This window comes from Penicillium nucicola (assembly GCF_028828085.1).
Source record: "Penicillium nucicola strain IBT 29836 chromosome Unknown utg000010l, whole genome shotgun sequence".
In the NCBI taxonomy this organism is placed as follows: Eukaryota; Fungi; Ascomycota; class Eurotiomycetes; order Eurotiales; family Aspergillaceae; genus Penicillium; species Penicillium nucicola.
In genome coordinates, this window is record NW_026643134.1 from 4,499,384 (window position 1) to 4,521,023 (window position 21,640).

General features: G+C 50.0%; 11 protein-coding genes across 11 annotated transcripts; 6 read left to right on the top strand and 5 right to left on the bottom strand.

The window, feature by feature from the left end:
- Positions 1-1,150: 1,150 nt before the first annotated feature.
- Positions 1,151-2,683, top strand: N7511_010269 (uncharacterized protein; the record flags this gene model as incomplete). The annotated part of the gene is made up of 1 exon (XM_057132646.1): positions 1,151-2,683. One exon carries the CDS (start codon positions 1,151-1,153, stop codon positions 2,681-2,683), a length of 1,533 nt encoding a protein of 510 aa, XP_056980634.1.
- Positions 2,684-3,225: 542 nt separating this feature from the next.
- Positions 3,226-4,240, bottom strand: N7511_010270 (Efg1 domain-containing protein; the record flags this gene model as incomplete). Its single annotated transcript, XM_057132647.1, has 2 exons — positions 3,226-3,806; positions 3,874-4,240. The coding sequence occupies 2 exons, from the start codon at positions 4,238-4,240 to the stop codon at positions 3,226-3,228; spliced, it is 948 nt and encodes a 315-aa protein (XP_056980635.1).
- Positions 4,241-4,456: 216 nt separating this feature from the next.
- On the top strand, positions 4,457-7,534 carry N7511_010271 (uncharacterized protein; the record flags this gene model as incomplete). The annotated part of the gene is made up of 4 exons (XM_057132648.1): positions 4,457-5,006; positions 5,063-6,064; positions 6,117-6,209; positions 6,261-7,534. The coding sequence occupies 4 exons, from the start codon at positions 4,457-4,459 to the stop codon at positions 7,532-7,534; spliced, it is 2,919 nt and encodes a 972-aa protein (XP_056980636.1).
- Positions 7,535-8,157: 623 nt separating this feature from the next.
- On the top strand, positions 8,158-9,232 carry N7511_010272 (tRNA 2'-phosphotransferase; the record flags this gene model as incomplete). The annotated part of the gene is made up of 2 exons (XM_057132649.1): positions 8,158-8,307; positions 8,363-9,232. 2 exons carry the CDS (start codon positions 8,158-8,160, stop codon positions 9,230-9,232), a joined length of 1,020 nt encoding a protein of 339 aa, XP_056980637.1.
- A 480-nt stretch (positions 9,233-9,712) lies between these two features.
- Positions 9,713-11,078, top strand: N7511_010273 (intradiol ring-cleavage dioxygenase; the record flags this gene model as incomplete). Its single annotated transcript, XM_057132650.1, has 4 exons — positions 9,713-9,960; positions 10,062-10,494; positions 10,546-10,713; positions 11,046-11,078. The coding sequence occupies 4 exons, from the start codon at positions 9,713-9,715 to the stop codon at positions 11,076-11,078; spliced, it is 882 nt and encodes a 293-aa protein (XP_056980638.1).
- N7511_010274 (alpha/beta fold hydrolase) lies at positions 11,008-11,867 on the bottom strand (the record flags this gene model as incomplete). Its single annotated transcript, XM_057132651.1, has 2 exons — positions 11,008-11,357; positions 11,432-11,867. Coding segments are annotated over 2 exons (786 nt in total), but the record flags the coding sequence as incomplete, so codon positions are not given.
- A 296-nt stretch (positions 11,868-12,163) lies between these two features.
- N7511_010275 (uncharacterized protein) lies at positions 12,164-13,132 on the bottom strand (the record flags this gene model as incomplete). The annotated part of the gene is made up of 1 exon (XM_057132652.1): positions 12,164-13,132. The coding sequence occupies one exon, from the start codon at positions 13,130-13,132 to the stop codon at positions 12,164-12,166; it is 969 nt and encodes a 322-aa protein (XP_056980640.1).
- A 276-nt stretch (positions 13,133-13,408) lies between these two features.
- Positions 13,409-14,548, bottom strand: N7511_010276 (aldo/keto reductase family protein; the record flags this gene model as incomplete). Its single annotated transcript, XM_057132653.1, has 6 exons — positions 13,409-13,564; positions 13,617-13,986; positions 14,051-14,232; positions 14,291-14,348; positions 14,405-14,415; positions 14,480-14,548. 6 exons carry the CDS (start codon positions 14,546-14,548, stop codon positions 13,409-13,411), a joined length of 846 nt encoding a protein of 281 aa, XP_056980641.1.
- A 795-nt stretch (positions 14,549-15,343) lies between these two features.
- N7511_010277 (putative translation factor pelota) lies at positions 15,344-16,675 on the top strand (the record flags this gene model as incomplete). The annotated part of the gene is made up of 3 exons (XM_057132654.1): positions 15,344-15,421; positions 15,482-15,973; positions 16,034-16,675. The coding sequence occupies 3 exons, from the start codon at positions 15,344-15,346 to the stop codon at positions 16,673-16,675; spliced, it is 1,212 nt and encodes a 403-aa protein (XP_056980642.1).
- A 787-nt stretch (positions 16,676-17,462) lies between these two features.
- N7511_010278 (ATP synthase F0 subunit B) lies at positions 17,463-19,850 on the bottom strand (the record flags this gene model as incomplete). Its single annotated transcript, XM_057132655.1, has 10 exons — positions 17,463-17,891; positions 17,954-18,031; positions 18,092-18,184; positions 18,241-18,521; positions 18,578-18,611; positions 18,664-18,781; positions 18,831-18,846; positions 18,897-19,412; positions 19,475-19,743; positions 19,801-19,850. The coding sequence occupies 10 exons, from the start codon at positions 19,848-19,850 to the stop codon at positions 17,463-17,465; spliced, it is 1,884 nt and encodes a 627-aa protein (XP_056980643.1).
- A 547-nt stretch (positions 19,851-20,397) lies between these two features.
- N7511_010279 (uncharacterized protein) lies at positions 20,398-21,456 on the top strand (the record flags this gene model as incomplete). Its single annotated transcript, XM_057132656.1, has 2 exons — positions 20,398-20,769; positions 20,842-21,456. 2 exons carry the CDS (start codon positions 20,398-20,400, stop codon positions 21,454-21,456), a joined length of 987 nt encoding a protein of 328 aa, XP_056980644.1.
- Between the last annotated feature and the right edge of the window lie 184 nt (positions 21,457-21,640).

A 21,640-nucleotide genomic window follows, 5' to 3' on the forward strand; every position in this document is an offset into this window, starting at 1 on the left:
GATGGCTGCCCTTTGAGGATACTTTCTCTTCCATATAATCTTCTCGTATCGTGAACTGACTCGTGGGTACTTCTCTACCCGTCCTGTTCCATCTACTCTGCTAGCTTGAACGCCCTTGTCAGCTCATCTACACCGTATGCCTCATCTTCGTCAACCTATGCAGTCTCATTTACAGTCCTGACTCCATTTCCTTCTTCACTGAGTTACATTGCATCAAAATTGTTATTTGCCGGCCATTCGCTTCGTCTCCGTGAACTAACTTCGCGTTTCCCAATTGCGTTGACATTACCAGCATTTCATTACTGGACACATCTCTTTCGACAGTGTCTTTGTTACTTGATCTTTCGCTGAGTGTTGAAATTTCCATCAAGCCATTGCGAAATGATCGAAATTGGTTGACTCCCTCCTTTCACTTGAATCATCTTCCTTACTCGCGAAATTCTTCTACTAAAGAACATATCTACATTCTCGTCAATTGCGCTTCAGGCATTGCATTCATTATCTGTTCTCTTGCATTGAACATCTTCCATACCTTCCTCTTACCTCCTCGCAAGTGACAGTCACTAGCTTGATCAACTACTTGACTAGGTTCATACTTCTTACCTTTCTGTGACTTGTTGATTCATCTTCATTGCAGTGCCTATCTTCCTACTTCGTCCAAGTGACGATTTGTCTAACCTCACATGCTTCGACCTTTCGCACTGCGTCCAAGTGATCAACTCTTCCCAGGCTGGTGAAAGCAGTCACTTTCATCTCACATCTCATATCCTACACAGCCCACGCCTCGTCTTTATTACTCCTGAGATCTTGCTTAGATCCTTGATCCATACCAGGGACCAACCTTTTCTTCATCATCCAAGTTCAGGGTTTGTATTTATTGTCATTGTATCATCTTCACTGCTCTATCTACTATCTTTCTTGCTTGATCTTAATGACTGGCTTTATATTCACTGCTTGTATCGCAATCGCCATCTCATTATTTTTAATCCTCCATCATACAGCCCTCCTCCTTTCAGGATTCCTCTTGCTCACTGGCTGATAGCTTTACTTTAGCTGTTCAGTATCCTGAAGTGACCAACACACCCTTCATTTTTCACACTGCGCCAACAAAAGTCTTTCTGACCGGCTTTTTCTTCTGCTTTTTCCAACTATGCCTCGGAAGACAGCTGTCCCAGGACGCTCGACGCCCACTTCGGGGGTCCCAAAAGCCAAGAAGCAAGATTCGAAGATGGCATGCGAGGCATCGGCCCAGTCGTTGAAAAAGTTCAGGGACTCCCAAACCGACTTCCAAACCGACTGTTTCGAGTTGCTGAAATTCCACGAGGGCAACAATCCTGACATTGAGTGGCAACCCTCCGACGGAATCGGCGCAAACGCCATTCTATGGAGAGAAAAGGCCGGGTTGAAACTAGTCAAATCAGTATCTTTCACTGAACACGGTATGGTCCAATTCCCACCAGCTAATACACGGCTCTGCGACGAGCTGGTCTACCTGGCAACCAAAACCCTACCTGTCGAGCATCGAGCCCGAAAATACCCATACGACTTTAACAAACGCGGCGACATCAACCCAGACCGCGTGCCCTCAGGTGCAGCACCCATTATCTGGGCCCATGGGCTGCCCTTCTTCCCCGTCTTCAAAGGCTACTACATTCTCTGCGGTCGTGAGCACGCAGCCTGCATCGGCTGGCTGATAAATGAGTACGACTCAAGCGTCACGAAGAACCACCCAAGGTGGTCCATTGGCGCAGTCATTGCACCGGAATCTGCAGCCCGGGCTCCTCACACAATCGATCGCCAGATGAGCGTGCACAAGCCTTTTGGACAGGACGTCGAGATTTGCTGTCGGGGCTCGCGTGAATTTCGCGATGTTGTCTCGGCTGATCATCACCACTGCGCGGTTGTCCCTCATCATAATCGTGCCATACTGCTTTGTCCGTTGTGGGCGTTCCCCGGTTACAATGCCCGCTGTGGCCCGCCAAATGATTATGGTGATGCTACGACTGTCACGAAGTCGTTCTTCGAGAGTAAGGGTTTGGGAAACAGATACCCGACCCTGATTCGTCCCTATTCCAATATCTATTCCGATGAACTAAAGGTCTTGGCTGAGTCGGATGATGCCTGTGGCTCTCGAAATTTTGATGGTCATGATGAAAACGTGGACATGGAGATTCAGTCTCCAATGGATAAGGGCCATGACACAGTTCCTGCTTCACCTGCTGAGGTCCATGCATCTGAAACCCCAGACAATGCCATGGTATGCGTCGAAGCACAGGAATCTGTGTCAATTGATGATGACAAGGACACAGTTCCTTCATCGCCTGCTCATACCCAAGGCTCCCCAAGGTCGAATGGTTTCATGGATATGGCGGAAACCCAGGATCCTGTGCCAATGGATCTAAGCAGTGATCAGGTTCATTTCCAGCCAGCAGAACCTTTCCATGCTGATAACTCAACTGTGGAAATGAACATCAGCACTCCCCCCATCAATCACGTTGCTCAAATCACTGAGAGCCACATGGAACCGACTGCCAATCAGCAGGTTGGTCCCTTGTCCGGACAAGAGGTGCAGCCTTGTCTTGGGCTATCGTTTGGCCTTGAGTCGTCCCCTGAGCCTGCTCTTCCTCCTAGACTCGAGCCATCCCTCCGAGTCGATTTGCTTCCTGAAATGGACCCGTCTTGAAATGATGATGAGATTGCTATCTGAACATATCATGCTGTGTTGACGAGGGCGGGATCATGATATTGCCACGAGAGAGATATGCGTGCCACTATTACTTTTATTTGCGATTTTCATTGTCTTAGGTGGTTTTTTTTTGCCGTATTCTTATTCCCTTGCTTAGGTTTTTGCAAAATTTGCTATATCACCCAGCCTGCTGAAGTAATGCGAACTACCGCATGTATTTTCGCGTATCATTTTCTTCAACCTTGCGTAGGTTTTAGCCTATTACTTGATATTTTGATTTTCAGGTCCATAAATCAAGCTAGCACATGAAACTGTTACCGGTCAGTCCTTACACAGTCTAGCCTCGCTGCAGCCAGAAGCACCCTCTAAGAGACAGAAAATGAAATAGATAAGCTCAAGACACGAAGACCGAAAGACTAGGATTTCAATATAAAGCTTGTACTGTTTTTGGTTCAATCGCGCTAAACGGCAGTAGAAATGCTAAGATGGATATCAAGATGAATGAGACAAGAACTATTTCTGCAAATCGATTTCGCTGGTTACTCGAAGAAACCACCATCGCTGTCGTCTTGCTCCTCCGCGATGACTTCTTGGGGTACATCACGCTTAGAAGATCCTTCACTGCGGACCGACTTCTCCTTCTTGCTCTTCTTATCCTCCTTGGGCAGATGCTTCTCCTTCTGTGAGACGCCCTTGGGCTCTTTCTGAGAATCCTTCTTCTTGCTTTTCTCTTGGCTGGCATTTGAAGCGGGCGCTGCGGCTGATGTGTTCACAATCTTCTCTCCGTTGAAGTTGATGTTCAACTTGCCGTCGCGCAGAAGGTCCAGTGTCTTGTCGGTCATGCACTGGGCAACGACGGACCAAAGTGGGGGCTTGGTTGACTCGATCTCGGTATCAGGCTTTTTGGACTTGGTCTTTGACTCAGGCGCATCGGTTTTCCCGTCCGACTTTGGGTAAATCGATAAGTATTTTTCGGTGAGAGGGTAGTAGATCGTATAGTTGAGATTGACATGGCCAGTGTAGATTTTTTCGGCAAGGAGAGCCTTTTCCTCTGTATCCAACTCTTGTTCCCTTTGGCGGCGCAGCTGACGGTTGAGATCCCTGGTGGCAGTTTTGCGGTCTGTTTAAATGGCGAAGCATGTTAGCAAGAAATTGATTTGATGAAGATTGAAATTCTCTCAACGTACCAAGGAAGCGGACAAAGTGGTACTTCTTGATTATCTGCGATCGTTCTCTGCGTGCCGTTTCGTCTGCGAGATCTTGTTCGTATCCGGAGAGCGCGCGTTCTTGCAGAATGCGAGCATCCGCAGGCAAATCCACTTTGTTGAGAAGGCGCTTCACATCCCGAATTCGCTTCTTGAGGTCATTGATCGAAGGGTACTCCTTCTCAGGCTTTGGCGCAAACTTGTCCTTGAATTTGCGGGTCACCTTAGGTTTGGCACCATCGCCGAAGTCCTGGTATTGGACCTCATCGGTCTTTTGCTGCTTCTTGCGAGGGGCAGCATCTTCAGACCCCTCACGGGCCTTTCTCTTAGGATCACGGGGATTGGGCATTATGTGTTGTGCTGCGAAGAAAAAAGACGAAGCTTGGAGTTGATAAGAAAAAAAGATATCGGCCTTTTGTCGGCCCGTCCCCACGATCGTCAGCCAATGAGCTCCGTACCATCCCTCTCTTTGATTTACATCTGCTCTCATTGCTGGCTCGGTGGTCGTGATTGATTTGGTTACTTATGCAGCCTGGTTTTTGGAAACTGAATTGCTAGGACCAGCATGGAGTCCGCCATTCGCTGGTCCCCGACCTCGTCGGCTACCGATCAACGCTTCCTGTCCGTCGACGTCACGAGGAAGTCGTTTCGTCTATGTAGGGTGACCGGGTTTGATGGCAAGAACCTGCGCCATGAACTGCTTTCTACTCTAACCAATGTCCCTGGGTTTCGTGCATTTGACTGGTCTACCTCAAATGAGAACCTAATCGCCGTGGGCCAGTCATCCGGAGAAGCCACTATCCTACGCCTCGATGGTGATAGCAAGGAGTCGCTTTCCTTCCCAGTCCGCAACCAGCGATACTGCAATGCAGTTGCATTCAGTTCACATGGGCTGGTAGCATCGGGTCTTGATCGCGTCCGAAATGACTTTTGCTTGAACATCTGGGATGTCAATCAACGGCTCAGTCCAGCTGGCGGGAGCAAAGGGTTCACTGAGCCATTGAGAAAACTTGCTAGCTCTGAGCCCATAACAAGTATCAAATTCTTCAGAGATCAACCTGATACTCTTGTGACTGGTGTCAAAGGCCAGTTTGTGAGAATTTACGATTTAAGAGGTTTGTTCTCCTAGGCTTTTGGTCATATATTGCGGAGTTGCTAATACATGTGATAGAGGGACTTGGAGCTCCATCTATACAATTCCCCACTCGGTGTGTCCACAATTTGGTCATTGACTGGCTGGATGAGAACTATATCGCTTCTTGTGTGCCTTCTAATGAAAGCACCATTTGCGTGTGGGATCGTCGCGTTGGCACCCGGCTGACCTCACCATCTTTGGGGCCTTCATCTAGCGGTCCGGACTCAGGGCCGGCAACAGCTGCGCTTCAATTCAAGAATGTTTTCAGTCCGAAGGCTTCCATTTGGAGCTTGCGCTTTTCCAAGACCAATCGAGGCAGTCTGGCTGCACTTTCCAGCACCGGACATTTCAAGCACTACGAAATCGCCAAAGACTATCTGATGGAAGAATATCGCTCTTCTATAGATGATACTCTTGGCCAGGGTTATTCCAGGAACTACCCGGAATCAGTATATACCAAGCGCGTGCGGGACGTGTGCGTTCCCTTTGACCATCCCACTCGCGGCTGCAAGGAGAAGGACCGGATTGTGTCTTTCGACTTCATGAACCTCAGTATATCAGCTCAACCAAGTGCTATCGCGCTCGATGGCCATGGACAGCCTCAGATTATAACCCCACAACTACCCTGTGCGCCTGTTGATCTATCCCCACAAAGTGTACTAGCTTGTGGTATATCATCGAGCGACTCGGAAGTCAGATCGATCCATCCTCTTTCTGAGCATATCTCACCAATCTCAGAGTTGGTTGAAAATATCCGATCACGCGTCTGCTCAAGCTCGCAAGGCCACGAAGCAAAGCCAAATGGTCAACTTTTTGCGCCGAAGATTGATGAGCCTGACCCTATTCCGAGCCGGGAAAGTCGAGAGCGCGCCATGGCCTTGGGGGCGATGGGCGTTACGCTTACTGCAAAGGAAGCGCTCACCCTGAATGCCGTCAATCAGTCTCGGTGTCGGGAGGGCTACCTTTTTGATGAATCTCGGAACCGAAAGGTAGTTTCTGAGGATGCAGCTCTGCAAGATCTTTGGGATTGGATTGAACGTGAGGTACCTGGTTCATTTGGGATTCAAATACATACTAATGGATAGTTTAGGCGCGCGATCTGACTCCTCGGGAACGTCAATGGTTGTCAATGGCTTAGATCTGAATTACCTAGGCGTGAGCAACGTCTGGACCAACGATATAGGTTCGCTTTTACGCTGTTTGTTCCTGGCCCCTTGATACTGACCAAAAATAGGCCAAGGGTCGGAGAAGCGCTCCATCGGCACTAGCTCCGATGATCCGAAAAGTGTTGCGGCTGCAATAACATCTTTAGCCGACAAGCTGGATCTTCCCGATATAAAAGACTGCGATACTGACTTCTCTACTCATCGCCGACTCTGTCTCCGACTCTGTGGTGCAGCCCAGAATTACCGCAAACTAGAGGAGTCCGTAAAGAAACTATCTGGCGAAGGTCAACATACCAAAGCTGCTGCGCTGGCTGTCTTTCAAGACGAGCCCAAGTTGGCTTATCTTGGCCTTCGAAGTAACCAGCCCACTCAAGCTCATAAATTGCTGGCGATGGCAATAGCCGGTGCTGCCAAAGGAGACAATGGCACAGACTGGGAAGAGACCTGTGCGGAAATCGCCACGGAACTTACCGATCCTTATGCTCGAGCAATTCTTGCTCTTGTGAGCAAAGGTGACTGGAACGCAGTCATCAAGGAAACCACGCTACCTTTGAGATATCGGGTGGAGGTCGCGCTGCGCTGGCTGCCAGACGATGAGCTATCCGAGTATTTGAAAACTGCCACGACTGAGGCCATCTGGCAGGGTGACATCGAAGGTGTTGTTCTAACAGGTCTGGGCCATCTGGCCATGGGGCTTTTCCAGTCATACATTGGAAAGTTTAACGATGTTCAAACCCCGGTGCTAGCAATGAGCCACACGGTGCCGCGGCTGATCGGCAATGAGAAACAAGTCGCTCAGTTCGAGGCTTGGCGCGAAACCTACAGACGCCAGATCAACTCGTGGAAAATGCAGCTGGAGCGAGCCCGATTCGATGTGGGATCCCGTCGCTTTGCCATAACCGTGGATGGGCAAAAGCTCATGCCAACGCCGCCACAACAGGTCAGCTTAACCTGCAATTACTGTACCAGCCCTCTCACCCAACACGATGCTTCTTCCGAAGTCTCTCCAACAACAAAAGGCGAGACTGTCCACCCTACTGTCGGTAATCCACTGGCTCCCGCGACCATGGCTGGGACTGTGTGCCCGCGCTGTGGCCGACACATGCCACGATGTGGAGTCTGTACCCTATGGCTAGGCTCGCCAGATCCGATGTCTCGCGCCAGTATCGCTGCTGATGCAGAACCAGCGTCACGCAAGCCCACTGGTGCTGAACTGATGAAACGGTTCGTGGTATTCTGTATTCATTGCAATCATGGGTTCCACGCACACCACGCTAGCGAATGGTTCAAGCGGCACAAGGTCTGTCCCGTTGCCGAGTGTAGCTGCATTTGCGATCGATAATAGCTATTGTCTTGCGCCTAAGTCCTGGACTGGATGTGGCTTGATTTTTCTCTGCGATTGTATATACCCATTATTTCTTTGATATTACCTAAGGAGAATAAGCACCTTTGTCATTCTATACATCCGATGATGTCAGAGTGAATATCCCCCATTTTCTATCTCCCATATAACAACAAGGATACATATTGGCCGGTGCCGTTGGAGAGGACATGGGAAAACTAGTCACCAAGGCCATACTCCCCCGGGGTAGCGAAGTGTGCGCTAGGCCAGACAGCCAAAGCTAAGTAGCCGAGGCAAAGCGAAGACGAGGTAACCGTTAACTTATAAGTTAACTTAATAACAATCGACAAGTTCGATTCTTGCCCCTCGTCCTATAATTTAGGCCATGCACATCATGCAGTATAACTATATGTAGACCCTTCATTTTAGTGAAGACGTGCGAGAGTCATTCCCTAGCCTCTTACTGTATATTTTTGGAATAAGAATTGGAAGCATAGTGTCATCGCTTAGCGAATACGTTGGCTCGAAGCTGTACTCCAGGAGCCGCATCTCAGAGCCCCACTTCAAATCATTCCCGACTTTCTGCATTCTCCCCACCCCTCATCTTCTGCGCTCTGTCCCTCATGTCAGACAGGAATAAAAGGTCTGGCCGTGGCCAGGGCCAAGGCCGCGATGTGCAGATTTCCAAAGCTTTGAGCTTGTTGCTCCGTCACGCCGCTGAGAAGGAAGGGCTGAAGATGAATGAGCAGGGCTACGCCAGTGTAACAGACGTGGTAGGGTTGACAGCCTCATGCACCATACCATTGCAGTGAGCTAACCATCGTACAGCTGGCATGGAGGAAACTCAAGTCCCTCAAAGTCACCTTCCCCGAGATCCTACACGCCGTCGACTCATCCGATAAAAAGCGGTTCGCCCTCCTCCACATTCCCTCCGCACAACCCACCGAATCTACAACCCAAGCAACGACAGTGCCTACGACAGGGCCAGATACAGAGCAGGAAGCTGCTACCACTACAAGCGGCGATCAGTCCTCAACAACAGTCCTTGAGTCTGCACCCACCACGAGCGACGCCCAGCAAACCGCTACCGCTCAAGCTTTGGCCATAGCTGCGAATGACAATGACCCCTCACACTTCCTCATTCGCGCAACGCAGGGTCACAGCATCAAGACTGTCGAAGCTGCGTCTTTCCTCGAACCACTCTCCCTGGACGATGAATCGAAACTACCCGATACTGTAGTCCACGGCACATTCTGGTCCACCTGGCCAGTCATTCTACAGTCCGGCGGTCTACGCTGCATGGGTCGGAACCATATACACTTCGCCACCGGCCCGTCATTGGAAGCCGTCTTGGCTCAGGATAAAGATGCAGTCCAGGCGAAGCCAGCAAGCGGCGAGGCGCATGTCATATCTGGCATGCGACGCGACGCCCAAGTCTTGATCTATGTCGATATCCGGAAAGCACTAGCGGCGGGCGTTCCCTTCTGGCGAAGTGAGAATGGTGTTATTCTGAGTGATGGTATCCCCGTGTCGAATCAGGCTGGCAAGGGCGAGGAGGCCAAGTTCGTTTCGCTCGACTTTTTCGATGTTGTTGCGGAACGGAAGGCCGGTCTTGGTAAGCTCTGGGAACGTGGGCAGGTCCTGCAAGAGCTTCCGGGGCATCTTCTTCAAAAAGGCAATCCGAAGGGTCGACGATGAGCTGCATACTTAGAAAGACATTACATATTCAACAAATCCAATATCCTGTCCAAATATCTCTGTCTACATCTATGATGTCTATACTCTCCCAATATAAATCCGCATCCGACAGTGTGGAGATCGGAAGTGAATCTACCGATCCGAAGCGCAACCGACCCTTTTTCAACCTTCGCATCCGACGCCCCAATGCCAGCCCTGCCAGTCATGCCAGCGCCGTGGATTTGCGGGGTCATCCTCGAATAAGCGTCTTCGGTTTGGTAATGTCTGGGGGCTCCGGAACACCTTATCGGGTCCTTGAAGGCACTGGGGTCAAACTCCCGTCGGATCAGAGCGCGTATATAATATGGGGATGTGAATCAAATGCTACTTTCTTACTGACGCTCTTCTCTTCTTTTTGATTCCCTCTCTCAACATTAAATTCACGCATCCCTCTCCTTATTCTTCCCCCCACCTATAACCAACTCACATCAACGCGCAAACATGGCCACGCACCGCTTCGATCCGACCTTCACTGACCGGGTCATCCAGGCGATGGGTCCCAAGACCTCGCCGCGCATGCGCCAGCTCATGTCCGGGCTGATCCGCCACATGCACGACTATGCGCGCGAGGAGGAACTCACCGTCGACGAGTGGATGGCCGGTGTGAAGATGATCAATTGGGCCGGACAAATGAGCGACGACAAGCGCAACGAAGGGCAATTGGTGTGCGATGTCTTCGGACTTGAATCGTAAGCTCAAATTCTGCCCCGCGATGACGTGTAAAGGATGGAGAAGAACGAAAACGAAAAGAACAAAGTCGAGTTTCTGACATCTCTCTTTTCCCCAATAGTCTCGTCGATGAAATCACCTTCAAGCTCGCCGAGGAAGCTAAAGATGCGCCCACTGCCACGGCGATCCTGGGCCCCTTCTTCCGGGCTGATACGCCCTGGCGCAAGAATGGCGAGGATATCGTCAAGTCCAAGCCTGCGGATGCTGAGATGACCTTGATGCAGGGTCGTGTGTTCGATTTCCAGACTAAGAAGCCGCTTGTTGGCGCCTCTGTTGAGGTATGGCAGGCTTCCACGAATGGGTTGTATGAGCAGCAGGACCCCGAGCAGGTTGAGTTCAACCTGCGCGGTAAGTTCAAGACTGATGAGGACGGTCGCTATTGGTTCTACTGTTTGCGCCCGACACCGTATCCCGTCCCCGATGATGGTCCTGCGGGCAAGCTTCTCGAGTTGATGGATCGTCACCCCTTCCGCCCTGCTCATATTCATATTCTTGTAAGTCTGGACTCTTTTGTTGATTTGCGCAGATGCTGATCGTGGCTGTAGGCTACTTGTGAGGGCTACCGTCCCCTCACTACCCAGATCTTCGATCGCAAGGATAAGTACCTGGACAATGACTCGGTCTTTGCTGTTAAGGATTCTCTCGTTGTGGACTTTGTGCCGCGCGAGAATGATCCCGAGGCTGCCCTTGAGCTTAACTATGATGTTAAGCTGGTGAAGGATGGAGGTAGTGCTTAGGCCTAGGAGCGAGACAAAACAGCGTATTGGGTTTTTGGATCTTATGTTAATAACGATAGCGTTCTGTGCACATATTGAATCAATCATGAATTTTACACAAGATCGTGTATTAAGAATAGTTGCGAAGTGACCTTCTGTTGTCGCGACAGCATAAGCATTATCTTTCGATTCTAGACCAAATCCAAGTCTTGTACACAATATCATTTATACCAAGTTCATGCTCATTCAGTTCTACATAAGAGCAATCCCAAGGCTCTAGCAACACACACCGGCAAACTTAGCAATCAACGCTCCAACCTCATCTGCAGCCTCAATACAATGCCAATGACCCACCCCCTTGAGAACCTCCAAAGACTTCTTCTCACTAGAGACATGATCAAAGATATGCTGACACCCCTCCATAGAAGCCGACTTATCCTCCTCGCCCGCAATAAGCAAGAAAGGCGCCTTGACAGCAGCATAATCCGCCGGCTTTGCAGTAGCAATGGCGCGACAAAGCGCCGCATACCCCTTCGGATCCTGACCCGAGATCAACTCTCGAATAAACGCCTTTTGAAGGGGCGTGCTGCGCGAGCCTACAGCTCCAAACGGAATAGTATTTGCCATTGATTCCATTCCGGCTAAGACGATCGAGATGGTTAGTATGCGGAACGTGGGAAAGAAGTCAATCCATGGAAAAAAAAGTAAGACTCACATTCAAGAACAGTCTCCGATCTTTTACTCATGACGGTGACGAGCATATCCGACGGATGCGTGGGTCCAATAGCGACAACGCCCTGCATGCGATCCGGATACCGCGCGCCAAGCTCGGTGACCACCAGACCGCCCATTGAGTGGCCCACGGCGATGGCTTTGCGCACTCCCAGGGCATCTAGCACACCAATGACATCTTCGGCGATGTGCGGGATTGAGACTTCGTCATTTGTATAGGGGGAGCGGGCGGCGCCGTATGTGTCGATTGTGATGCAGCGGTGGGAGTTGGTTAGGTGTGGGATTACGGGGTAATAGTAGTTTTGGGATGAGCCGAGGCCGTGGATGAAGATGAATGTTAAACCGGTTGGGGTTGGCGGGCCTGCAGGGTGGGAGTCTGCGTAATTGAGGCGATGGCTGTTTGCTTGGACGAAGGGCATGGTGGATTGGATTGGGGGAAGGGTGAGGGTAAAGCGAGAGGAGGAAGAGGGGGAAGTGGAAGGGCTCTATACAAGTGATAAGTGCAACGTCATTCCCGAACTAGGGTATGGGCTATATGGGAGGGACTAGACAGCTATAATCATCCGTCGGAAGAGCAGTTCTGAGTGCAATCCACTCCATCTTTGCACTTCCCGACCTCAAACATCCGAACTGGGGGCAACTCCCGACCGTCGGACCGCAGCCGGGTTTTCCCCCCAAGCTTTCAGTTCCTGATGTGCATGCATCAGGCGCCAATCTAATTGTATTCTCCAAGAAGGTGTCCATGTGTCTCAAGGAAATCAGCATCATCGTCTCGAAAGGATTCCGATGCCACCAAAGTAGGCATTTTGCGCGGCTCGTCTGGTTGTAGGGATGCGGATCGCTTGGGCATAGAATGACCGATCATGTCGTCCTTCATCGTCTGTGTAATAATAGCTGCTTCGGCTTCAAAGAAATCCGAGGCATCAAACTGAAATGAATCCCCGAAAGAGGAACCCAGTGCGGGCACCGGAGCCTTTAAGAAGGAATCTTGCCTGGGTATGGATTGGGGGTTCGTTTCATCGTTAACAGGTGGTGTTGCAGCAGTGACTTGAATTTCTTCAATTTCCTTCAAAACATATTCGTCGTCAAATGCCGAGCAGTCGGAGAATTCTTCATTATCCCGCGTCAGATGGGGATCTTCTTCGGTATCATGGCCGTCAGAGTCCCCCGAGACGCCTGCATCCCGGATCTCAGTGACATCAGGACCTTGAAGTTCAGATAGATCATTCTCCAATTCTTCATCTAAGTCATCAAAAGCATCCGAGTCAGCTTCCGTATCTCCAGCGGCGCTGTCAGGCTCCGTATCCCCTCCATCACTGTCCACGTCTGTCTCTGTTTCCGTATTTGTAATTTCAGGTTTGGGCGGTGCAGGCGATGTTTTCTTAGCTCCAAGGAACATTGAAAGAAGTGGCTGGCTGGATGGAACGCGGAGATTTGGATCAGGAATACCCCGACGCTTTCGCTCCTCGCGGGCGCGCTCCTCCTGCTCGATTTTCCGTTTCTTGTTGGCGATACGTTTCTTTTCCTTTTCGCGCAGCTGCTTGGCCTTTTTCTCTCGCTCCTCCTCGCGATCTATCCGTTCGACCTGGGACGCGGTAAATTTGAAGCGTTGATTGCTGCGCTGGTACCGGCGTCGCACTGTCTTGGATTTCTCCAAAATGACGCGCCGCGGCTCATCCGGCATAGTGTGGGCAACCGTCGCAGCGACTGCCTGCTGCCTGATCGGTCATGGGGGGTGGGGGAGCTGAGGTTTGAAGATGTCAACGTTCTCGTCTTAGCGGTTGGCGGTTGGCGGTTGGCGGTATTACGTTGTGCCGACCGGTCAACAAACTGCCTAATTTGGCACGATCAAAGGCTTTTCGTCTACTACCTCGTTATTCAGACGTGTAAAGTCCTCTGATTCAATTCATTTTATACATCTAAAAATGGGTAACTCATGGAATCTTCTTGGTGACGTCATCTAGATCTTGCAATCGCGGACAGGGTCCCAGCAAACAGGCGCATAGGAATTGAGCTTCAGACTGGCCATGTCCTCATCGGACAGGCTGAAATCGAAGACCTGCGAGTTCTCCAGAATGCGAGACTCGGTCACTGACTTGGGAAGAGGAACGTATCCCTAACACACAGATTAATCAACCGACACCCCAAGAAGAGCGGAACACACATACCTTTTGCACACTCCAGCGAACGAGGATCTGGGCCGCACTCTTGCCATGTTTCTTGGCCAGGTTCTGCAGAACAGGCTCCTTCATGCGGGTTGCCTGCACAAGGGGAGAGTATGCCTCAACCACGATGTTACGCTTCTGCAGCCATTGGGCAATATCCTCACGCGGGCACCAGGGGTGGATCTCGTACTGGCCAACGGTGATCTGGCCACCGCCTCCGTTCTTGATGTACTCCTCCAGCTCCTCGAGTTGTGGGATACCAAAGTTGGACACACCGAGCGAGCGGATGTGGCCTGCCTTCTGGGCCTCGACGAGGGCGCGCCATGTGCCGAGACGCTCCTCCTTGCCACCGTAGGGAGCGTGGATAAGCATCCTGTTTGGATTGGAATTAGTTTTTTTTGCTCTCAATTGTTTGTAGGGGACACGGAAAGTCATACAGATCAATATATCCGAGGTTGGCATCAGCAATGCTGGCCTCAATTGCCTTCTTTGACTTCTCATATCCCATGCAGGTCGCAGGCACCTTGCTGGTGTAGAAGATCTTGGAGCGCTCGACCCCGGAGTTGCGAATGGCATTAGCACTCTCTGTCTCATTCTCGTAGTACTTGGCGCTGTCGACCTATAGGAAGATTGTCAATTGGGGATGCTTTGATGCGTGAAGCTCTATGGTTCCCTACATGACGGTATCCGAGCTGGATAGCTTTGACGGTCACCTTCTCGGTAACATCGGGGGGCCTGTTGTAAGGTAAGTTAGTTACTTCAGTCGATATGCCATGTAGTGGCAATCTTACGTTTGGTAGACCTGCAGAACCAAGATTAATAATTCAATTCCAGCATCAATTGATCTCCAGGGAGGTTGTACTCACTCCGAATCCCACGACGGGGATCTCGTAGCCTGAAACCAGCTTGTAAGTAGACTGAAGTGAAAGTGCCATTGTCAGAGGTTGAAGAAGTTAAAAGACTAAAGTGAGAGCGGACCGGTCATCTTTAACTCTCTATCCCGGGCCACCTCGGTGCCGTAATTCCCGATGAATCTTGGGGGCTTCTAGTGGCAAGTGGAGACCATGAGAGGGGACCCAAATAGGCTGGTCCATGGCAGATCAATACGACGTGGGGCATTTGGTGAGTCATTTAGAGCAAGACAGACAGTTATTGTATGTTGTTGGCTGACATCTAATAGCTAGCCAAACCATTGATTCCAACAGTTGTAGAGTGCTGCTGTATAGACGATCGTCTTTGAGCTTGCCCCAATCAGATCCGATTAGGGTTTCATGATAAGAGACAATGACATCATGGCATGGAATTGGCCGAGCCCTTGAGAACATACACCACTGCATCAACAAAGTGTTCGGTGTAGCCTTACATGAATACAATGCATGAAAGTCTCCGTTAGCCTCAGCAAAGCACATCACCTTGGAACATCATGCAAAAATGGCCGGTAGCTGTCAGGGCGGTCGGCAAGGGCAGTATCAAGTGGTGGGGTTGAATTATCCAAGTTCAACTGAATCAACGCTTCTGTTTTGCATAGACTTCCAGGGCTCTACCTTCTTTGGGCTATTGATCAACTTTATAGGCTTCCTTGTATTGTCAAAGGGGAGCAGTTATACTCCAAGTAGCGGCTTCTTGTGTCAGTCTAGGACGACATCGCGACAACAAGATCGTCAACACATCTTCCGTCGCATTTTAACCTACCAACTCTTTACCGACAAACAAATATCTGGACAGCCCAAATGCGTTGTATCAAGAACAGAATTGAGCACAAGGGCTCTGGTGAAGTGACGCTGTGCCCAGATGAGCCAGAAGACATGGTATATTGGTTTCCAATTCCAATAGGAACCCCGCACTCTACTAACACGACTGTTTCATAGTGGCATGCATACAACCTGATTCGACCCGGTGATATTCTTCGTGCTAGTACCATTCGAAAAGTCACAACGGAACAAGATGCCACCGGATCAACACGCTCGCAGCGAGTCCATCTCAACCTCGTAATTCGCGTCAAGAATCTCGACTTCGATCCGCAGAGCTCCCAGCTACATGTTTCCGGGCAAATTATGAACGAAACACAACATACGAAAATTGGCCAGTACCATACCCTCGATTTAGAACTGAACCGCAATTTCACATTAGAGAAGGAGGCTGGATCAGACGGAGAGGGTGCTGGCTGGGACAGCATTGCCATTGAATCGCTCAAGGATGCTGTAGACGAAGGAGGGAAACGCCGTGCAGAAGCTATCGCGGTGGTCATGCAGGAGGGTCTGGCACATATTTGCTTTATTGGCCAATTCCAGACAATAATGAAGCAGAAGGTCGAGATGTCTGTTCCGCGGAAACGGCAGGGCGGAAGTGATCATGATAAGGTGAGTGGGCTATCGTGGCCTTCGGGGACAAATTGGATACTAATGTTGAATTTTGAACAGGGAATGAACAAATTCTTCAAAGTTACACTCGAAACGCTCCTTCGCCAAATGGAGTTCAATACCAGCATCACTTCTGGCGCCAACGAGGCCGTACGTCCTGTTCTACTGGCATCCCCCGGATTTGTCGCATCAGGCTTCCAAAAGTACATTCAATCCGAAGCAACAACGACGACACCTGGTTTGAAAAGACTCCTTCCCAGCCTGGTGGTTGTGCACTCTGCTTCGGGGTATACAAATTCGCTATCAGAGGTGCTGCAATCCCCCGCGGTCAAGTCACTGCTGGCAGACACCAAGTACGCCCGTGAAACTAAGTTGATGGACGACTTCTTGGAGCAACTACGCAAAGAAACGAACAAAGCAACCTACGGTCCCCGCGAGGTTGAAAATGCAGTAGAGCAAGGTGCGGTCGGCCGCGGTGGTGGAGTGCTCATTGTTTCAAATCGGTTGTTCCGGTCACAAAATATCGCTGAACGTCAGCGCTGGGTTACGCTTGTAGATCGTGTGCGCGAGGTTGAGGGCGGTGATGTGCGAATTCTTAGTTCGGATCATGAAAGTGGAAAGCGTCTTGAGGGATTGGGCGGTATCGCTGCTCTTTTGACTTTCCCTATTCTTGATGAGGATTTAGAGTCTGATGAAGAATAGTCATTGGTTATTTAATATCAAACATATTTCTCTTTCCTCACCTATGATCGATGTTTACTTGTAACTGGGCAAAGTGTTTGGCTGTTTATATATTCGTATCCAGCATAAGACCTATAGCCTTGCTTCGATCAACAGGGTTATAACCATCCCACATATTTCATCATTAGTCTAAGCAACTCCTATCTAGCTACGAATATCAAAATGTTGACTACAAGACTAGTCCAACTTGAGGTTGTGGAGCAAGTCTGAATCTCGATCTATTTGCTTACACTGCAGCCCTAGTTGCCTCGTCGGCATAATTTGCCCGCTGCATCTCTGGCATGGAGAATCCACCCAGTTGCAGATCGGTCCTGCAGGGGAAATGTTTCAGAATCCAGCTGGCTGCTTGCGCCGCCCCCCTTTTGCGGCTTCCTCTCTATGAACGGTACTGGTTATGAAGTGTATGAGCCATCATATCCATATTTGATCCTCAAAATGAATTTAGGTGGCTATCTTTCCCAGCTAATGATGTTGCCCTGAAGATGATACCTCAGCTTATTCAAACTAATTCCATGATAGCTAGCTTAGATACTGTATACTTGTCATGCTCCCTATATATTCAAGATTATCGACCATATTTCGTTGGAAATTTGCACTCTCATTGTATATGAACAAAGCAAATTGAAAGAAAAAGCTATACATTTCGATTAATGAAAAACCAAACCAAACAATCTGACATCAAGTATCCAAGCTTGCACCTAAGTAATAAATACAATATCAACATCCAGATCCCGCAAACTGGAAGCGACTACCAGCGATCAAACTGCGTAATGTTGCCTTCTTGTCCAACCAAAGTACGGAGTCTGGTGGACTGCCCCTCCTTGTTGTAGCGATAGATGACGCACATGAACTTCTGAATATTTGGGTTGGGGTCGTGGTTGAAAATGCCGTTTTCAATGCGGAATTGACCCTGATTGTTAATAGCCCCGAGGAATTTAGGCACAACGCCAAAGTGATCAGGGGTGCCTTGGTCGTAGAAGATCATGCTGCCATAGGTCACGACAAGGATCTGGGCCTGTTCACCATTGATCTCATCGAGAGCCTTGGGTCTCAAGCGAGACAGCTCGCCCCGGGCTTCTTCAATCTGCCGGCTATGCTCGCCCCGGGCTTCCTCAATCTGCCGGCTATGCTCACCCCGGGCTTCTTCAATCTGCCGGCTATGCTCATCCCGTGCATTCTGGCAAGCAAGAAACTAGTCAGTCATTGTACGTAGACGGGAGTTACTGGATATTAACATACCTTGAGCTCTTGCTCTAGCAACAACTTGTTCGCTTCAAGCTCCTTCTCATTTTTGGTTTTCTCTAGAGGTGCCGTAGTCTGATGGTGGTTTATTGTTAATCCCGTGGATGAAGTACCCCAAGATGTGTGACGACTTACAGGAACCAGCAATTTAAAGATGGTAGGGCTGAGATAGCGCCAGTTGCGGCTTGGATCAGTGGCAATCTGGGGGTTCACGGTCACTTCGTTCACCTGAGCTTCAATGTTAGCAGAGACCTGGGGCTGTATTTGGGGCAAGGCCACCGTACCTCGCGAACAATCTTGATCATCTCAAATCTGCAATCTCGGCGCGCTTTGTCGAGATCGAACAGATCACCTCTGTAGGGGACCACCTTGTTGGGAGGCAATGGCTTCTCCACAGTCACATCTTTGTATGCTTCACGGTTGGCTTCGATCGTTTTCACGACTCCCTCGTACTGAGTGACTCGTTCTTTGTAGTCTGCATCAAAGTTTCCTGCGTATTCTTCCATTCCGGGGACGACGTCTCTCGGTCTGGCACTGGCACTACCTCCGTTGACATCGCTGATGGCTGTGGTGCTTTATTAGACTGGAGACAACATGTACTTGGGCAGATTTTTAACTTACTTTGATGGATGTCCTTCCAGAGCGTTTTGTATTCCTAGTAACACATCAGTATGTCGATTGAAGGGACACAAAGCAGAAAAACTTACCGCATAGGCATCCAATAGCCCCGAAGTGTAAATACCAGCATTCTCATAGTCCAGAGGAGATCCACGAGTCGTCTGCTCGTGATAGCTGCGCAAGGCAGTGTACTTGGTCAATATGGCACTGCGGAGGTTAGTTCGGATCCAGTACAAAATATCTGCTTTGAACATACAAAGTTCTCTGGGGACCTAGAATGATTGTTAATAAAGTCAATGGACGATTGCAAGGGCCAACTCACAAGAAGCAACATTGTCGGGGAACTCCATGGCAACTTGCATCAGGTTATTGACATCCCATTCCACGATGCCATCGGACTTGATATCACCACCACCAGACCAATTCACGCTGATCTGCGTGCTGTAATGCTCTTCCTTTGTTTGATCTACTTTTCCTCCTTTGATTTCTGCTTCTCCTTTCAATAAACCTCCAGCACGAGAAGCCGTCACCTTAAATTCACCACTCATGTCCTTGACAGCCGACTTCTCTTCCTTGGTCTTTGTGACCAGAGCATGGAACACACCACCTTCGATGAATCCCGAAATAAAACAATCTCCGTAAAGCTCGGTGAACTTGCCTTCTGGAGCATGGGCCAAGGGACAAAACTCGACCACATCATCTGCAACTCGACGTTCGTTGGTCACCTGGACTGTGATGTCGTACTTGACATCGGCCTTGGCGAAGGTAGAGTCGTTGACATACTTCGCCTTACCACCACCTCCACCACCAATGGCATCACAAGTGATTTGAAGAGCACCTGGTAGCTAAATGAGTATTTGAGATCAAGAGCAGATTGCAGGGAATAATTTTGTCACGCACCGGCGATATTCAGCTTTTCAGTGACTTCGCTGATGTTGTCCACAAACCCGGCCTCCCAGCTCACCACTTGGCTGACTTCCTTCTGACCATCGATCATCTTGGAACGACGGACAAGCTCTCCTTTCTGGTTCTCCATGTAGCCCTCATCCTTCTTGTCGGAAGAGGTTGCCTGTGGGACCTGCGTGTGAAGATCTTTCTCTGTCGCTTTGACTCCGCCAGCCTTACGAACTACGTCGTTGAGGCACAGCTGCTGGGTATAGCTGTTGAAGCTATATGAAGAATGAAGGTTAGAGACTCTCTATGTCCAAGTTCGGTGTCTAACTCACCCCATGCCGATCCGCATGGCTTCGTTGTAAGGGGCCAGCATGAGAGCCATGATGACTGCTGTGCGATAGAAAAAGACAATAGGTTGGAATGGGGAAAGGTTGTGACTGAATTACTAACTCTGTTGCAGAGAGCAGAAGCATGGGTTATATACTTGAATCTAGCATGAAGACCCACCAATATCACCAAAGCAGTATTGCTTGCTCCAGTCTGTGCAGGCTCGGCTGTCAGGGCGAGGAGCAAAAAATGCTCGCGCGAAACATCCATGTTTGTGAATTGCTCGCCCGATCTGGAAAGACATGTATCAAACAGACATGAGGAGCCTACCGCAGCTGAATGAGACGAGAAACACGCGGAGAAGCCGGTCGTCTATACTTTCCCCAGACTGGCATCGCCAGAATGTCTTAGATAGTGAATGGGGAAGCACTTGTTGGTGGCGCAACCCATTGCAGATGCTCCTCTTTCACGAGTCTATATTCAGGTACCTGGGCTAGATCCGCCTCCACAGCATGATAAGAGGAGTGAAAAAGATTCTTTCAACTGTCTCGTATATCGAATTTGCAGATTATCAGCTCTACACGTCAAAAACTACCAAAGTCATGGGTTTAGTTGAAGATTTCCCCAAGGATCCATTCACGCCTAGCCTACCTTATGCGGCCTCCGCGCAGCTTCCAGTCACCATGCCCTGGGGTGGAAACATTATCCGATTGGGTACGCCCCTGACAGTTGGGAGTTGTCCCCAGGAGACGAGATTCCTGGAAGATCAAAGTGCCTTTGCCCCTGAATCACTGCGCAAGAGCTCGCTGGTCTTTCAAAGCTCCTGCCAGGGTACAGTGACCAGATCCACCACCACCTCCGCAGCAGAAAGCCATGAGCATACCTCGTTTTCCTTGCAGGCGCAAGTCGGCGGGTCTGCGATCGGCGTGTCCGGGCGCGGAAACTATGAAGCCCGGGTGGCGACCAACCAGCATGTAAGTTTCTCCACTCTGCTGCAGAAATGGTCTGAAGAAACGAGTCAACTGACTTGGTGAGCGCCCTGACAGGCCCAGAACGCCAGCTTCCGTGCAGAATACCAAGCTGGGCGTATTGGCTTCGACGAACCCCCGCGTCTCTCAGCCGACGCCCTTGCTTTGCTCCATAATCGCGCCGACCCGAACGCTTTCCGAGCCAAATATGGGGATTATTATGTTGGGGCTTATCTGCTTGGTGGCGCTAACTCGCAGCTTCTCTCATGCACAGCCATGGGTGCCTCGTCTTCCAAGGATATGAGTGCTCAAGTCACGGGGAGATTCTTAGGATTCAAAAAGACTGTGAGCATTGAGGATCATGAGCGAGCCGAGGCAGCGATGGGACAGTATGAATTGGTCGCCTATGATTCCCTCGATGCCTGGGATTGCACTCACAAGGGGGGTGCTGGGCAGGCAGATCTAGAGCTCACGGCTCGCGCGAACTACGATCGATGCAGCACCCTTGTCAATCGCGTGGCCGCCAAGGTGGAGGCGATGCAGCTGCAGCATGGCGCACGCGTGCCCTGGGATAGCTGCGAGGCTATTTGTCGCGATCATTTGGTGGTCCAGATCTTGTTGCTTCCGTATGCCAAAGTGAAGGAGTACGCATCGGCTGTTTTGTCCGCCGCCCAGCTTCCCCAGCTGAGCTGAAACGATGTCAGACAATGTGTCGTGAATAGAACATGTATTATGTGACTATTGGTTTTCTCGGGAGAAATTGACAGAATTGAAGTTCAAGCCAAACTGTGTTTTTGGAGCCGACGGAGTGTCCGGTCTCTCCATCAAGAAGGGTGTTTTTAATTCTCGGGGTTCAATATATAACCATGATATCTCG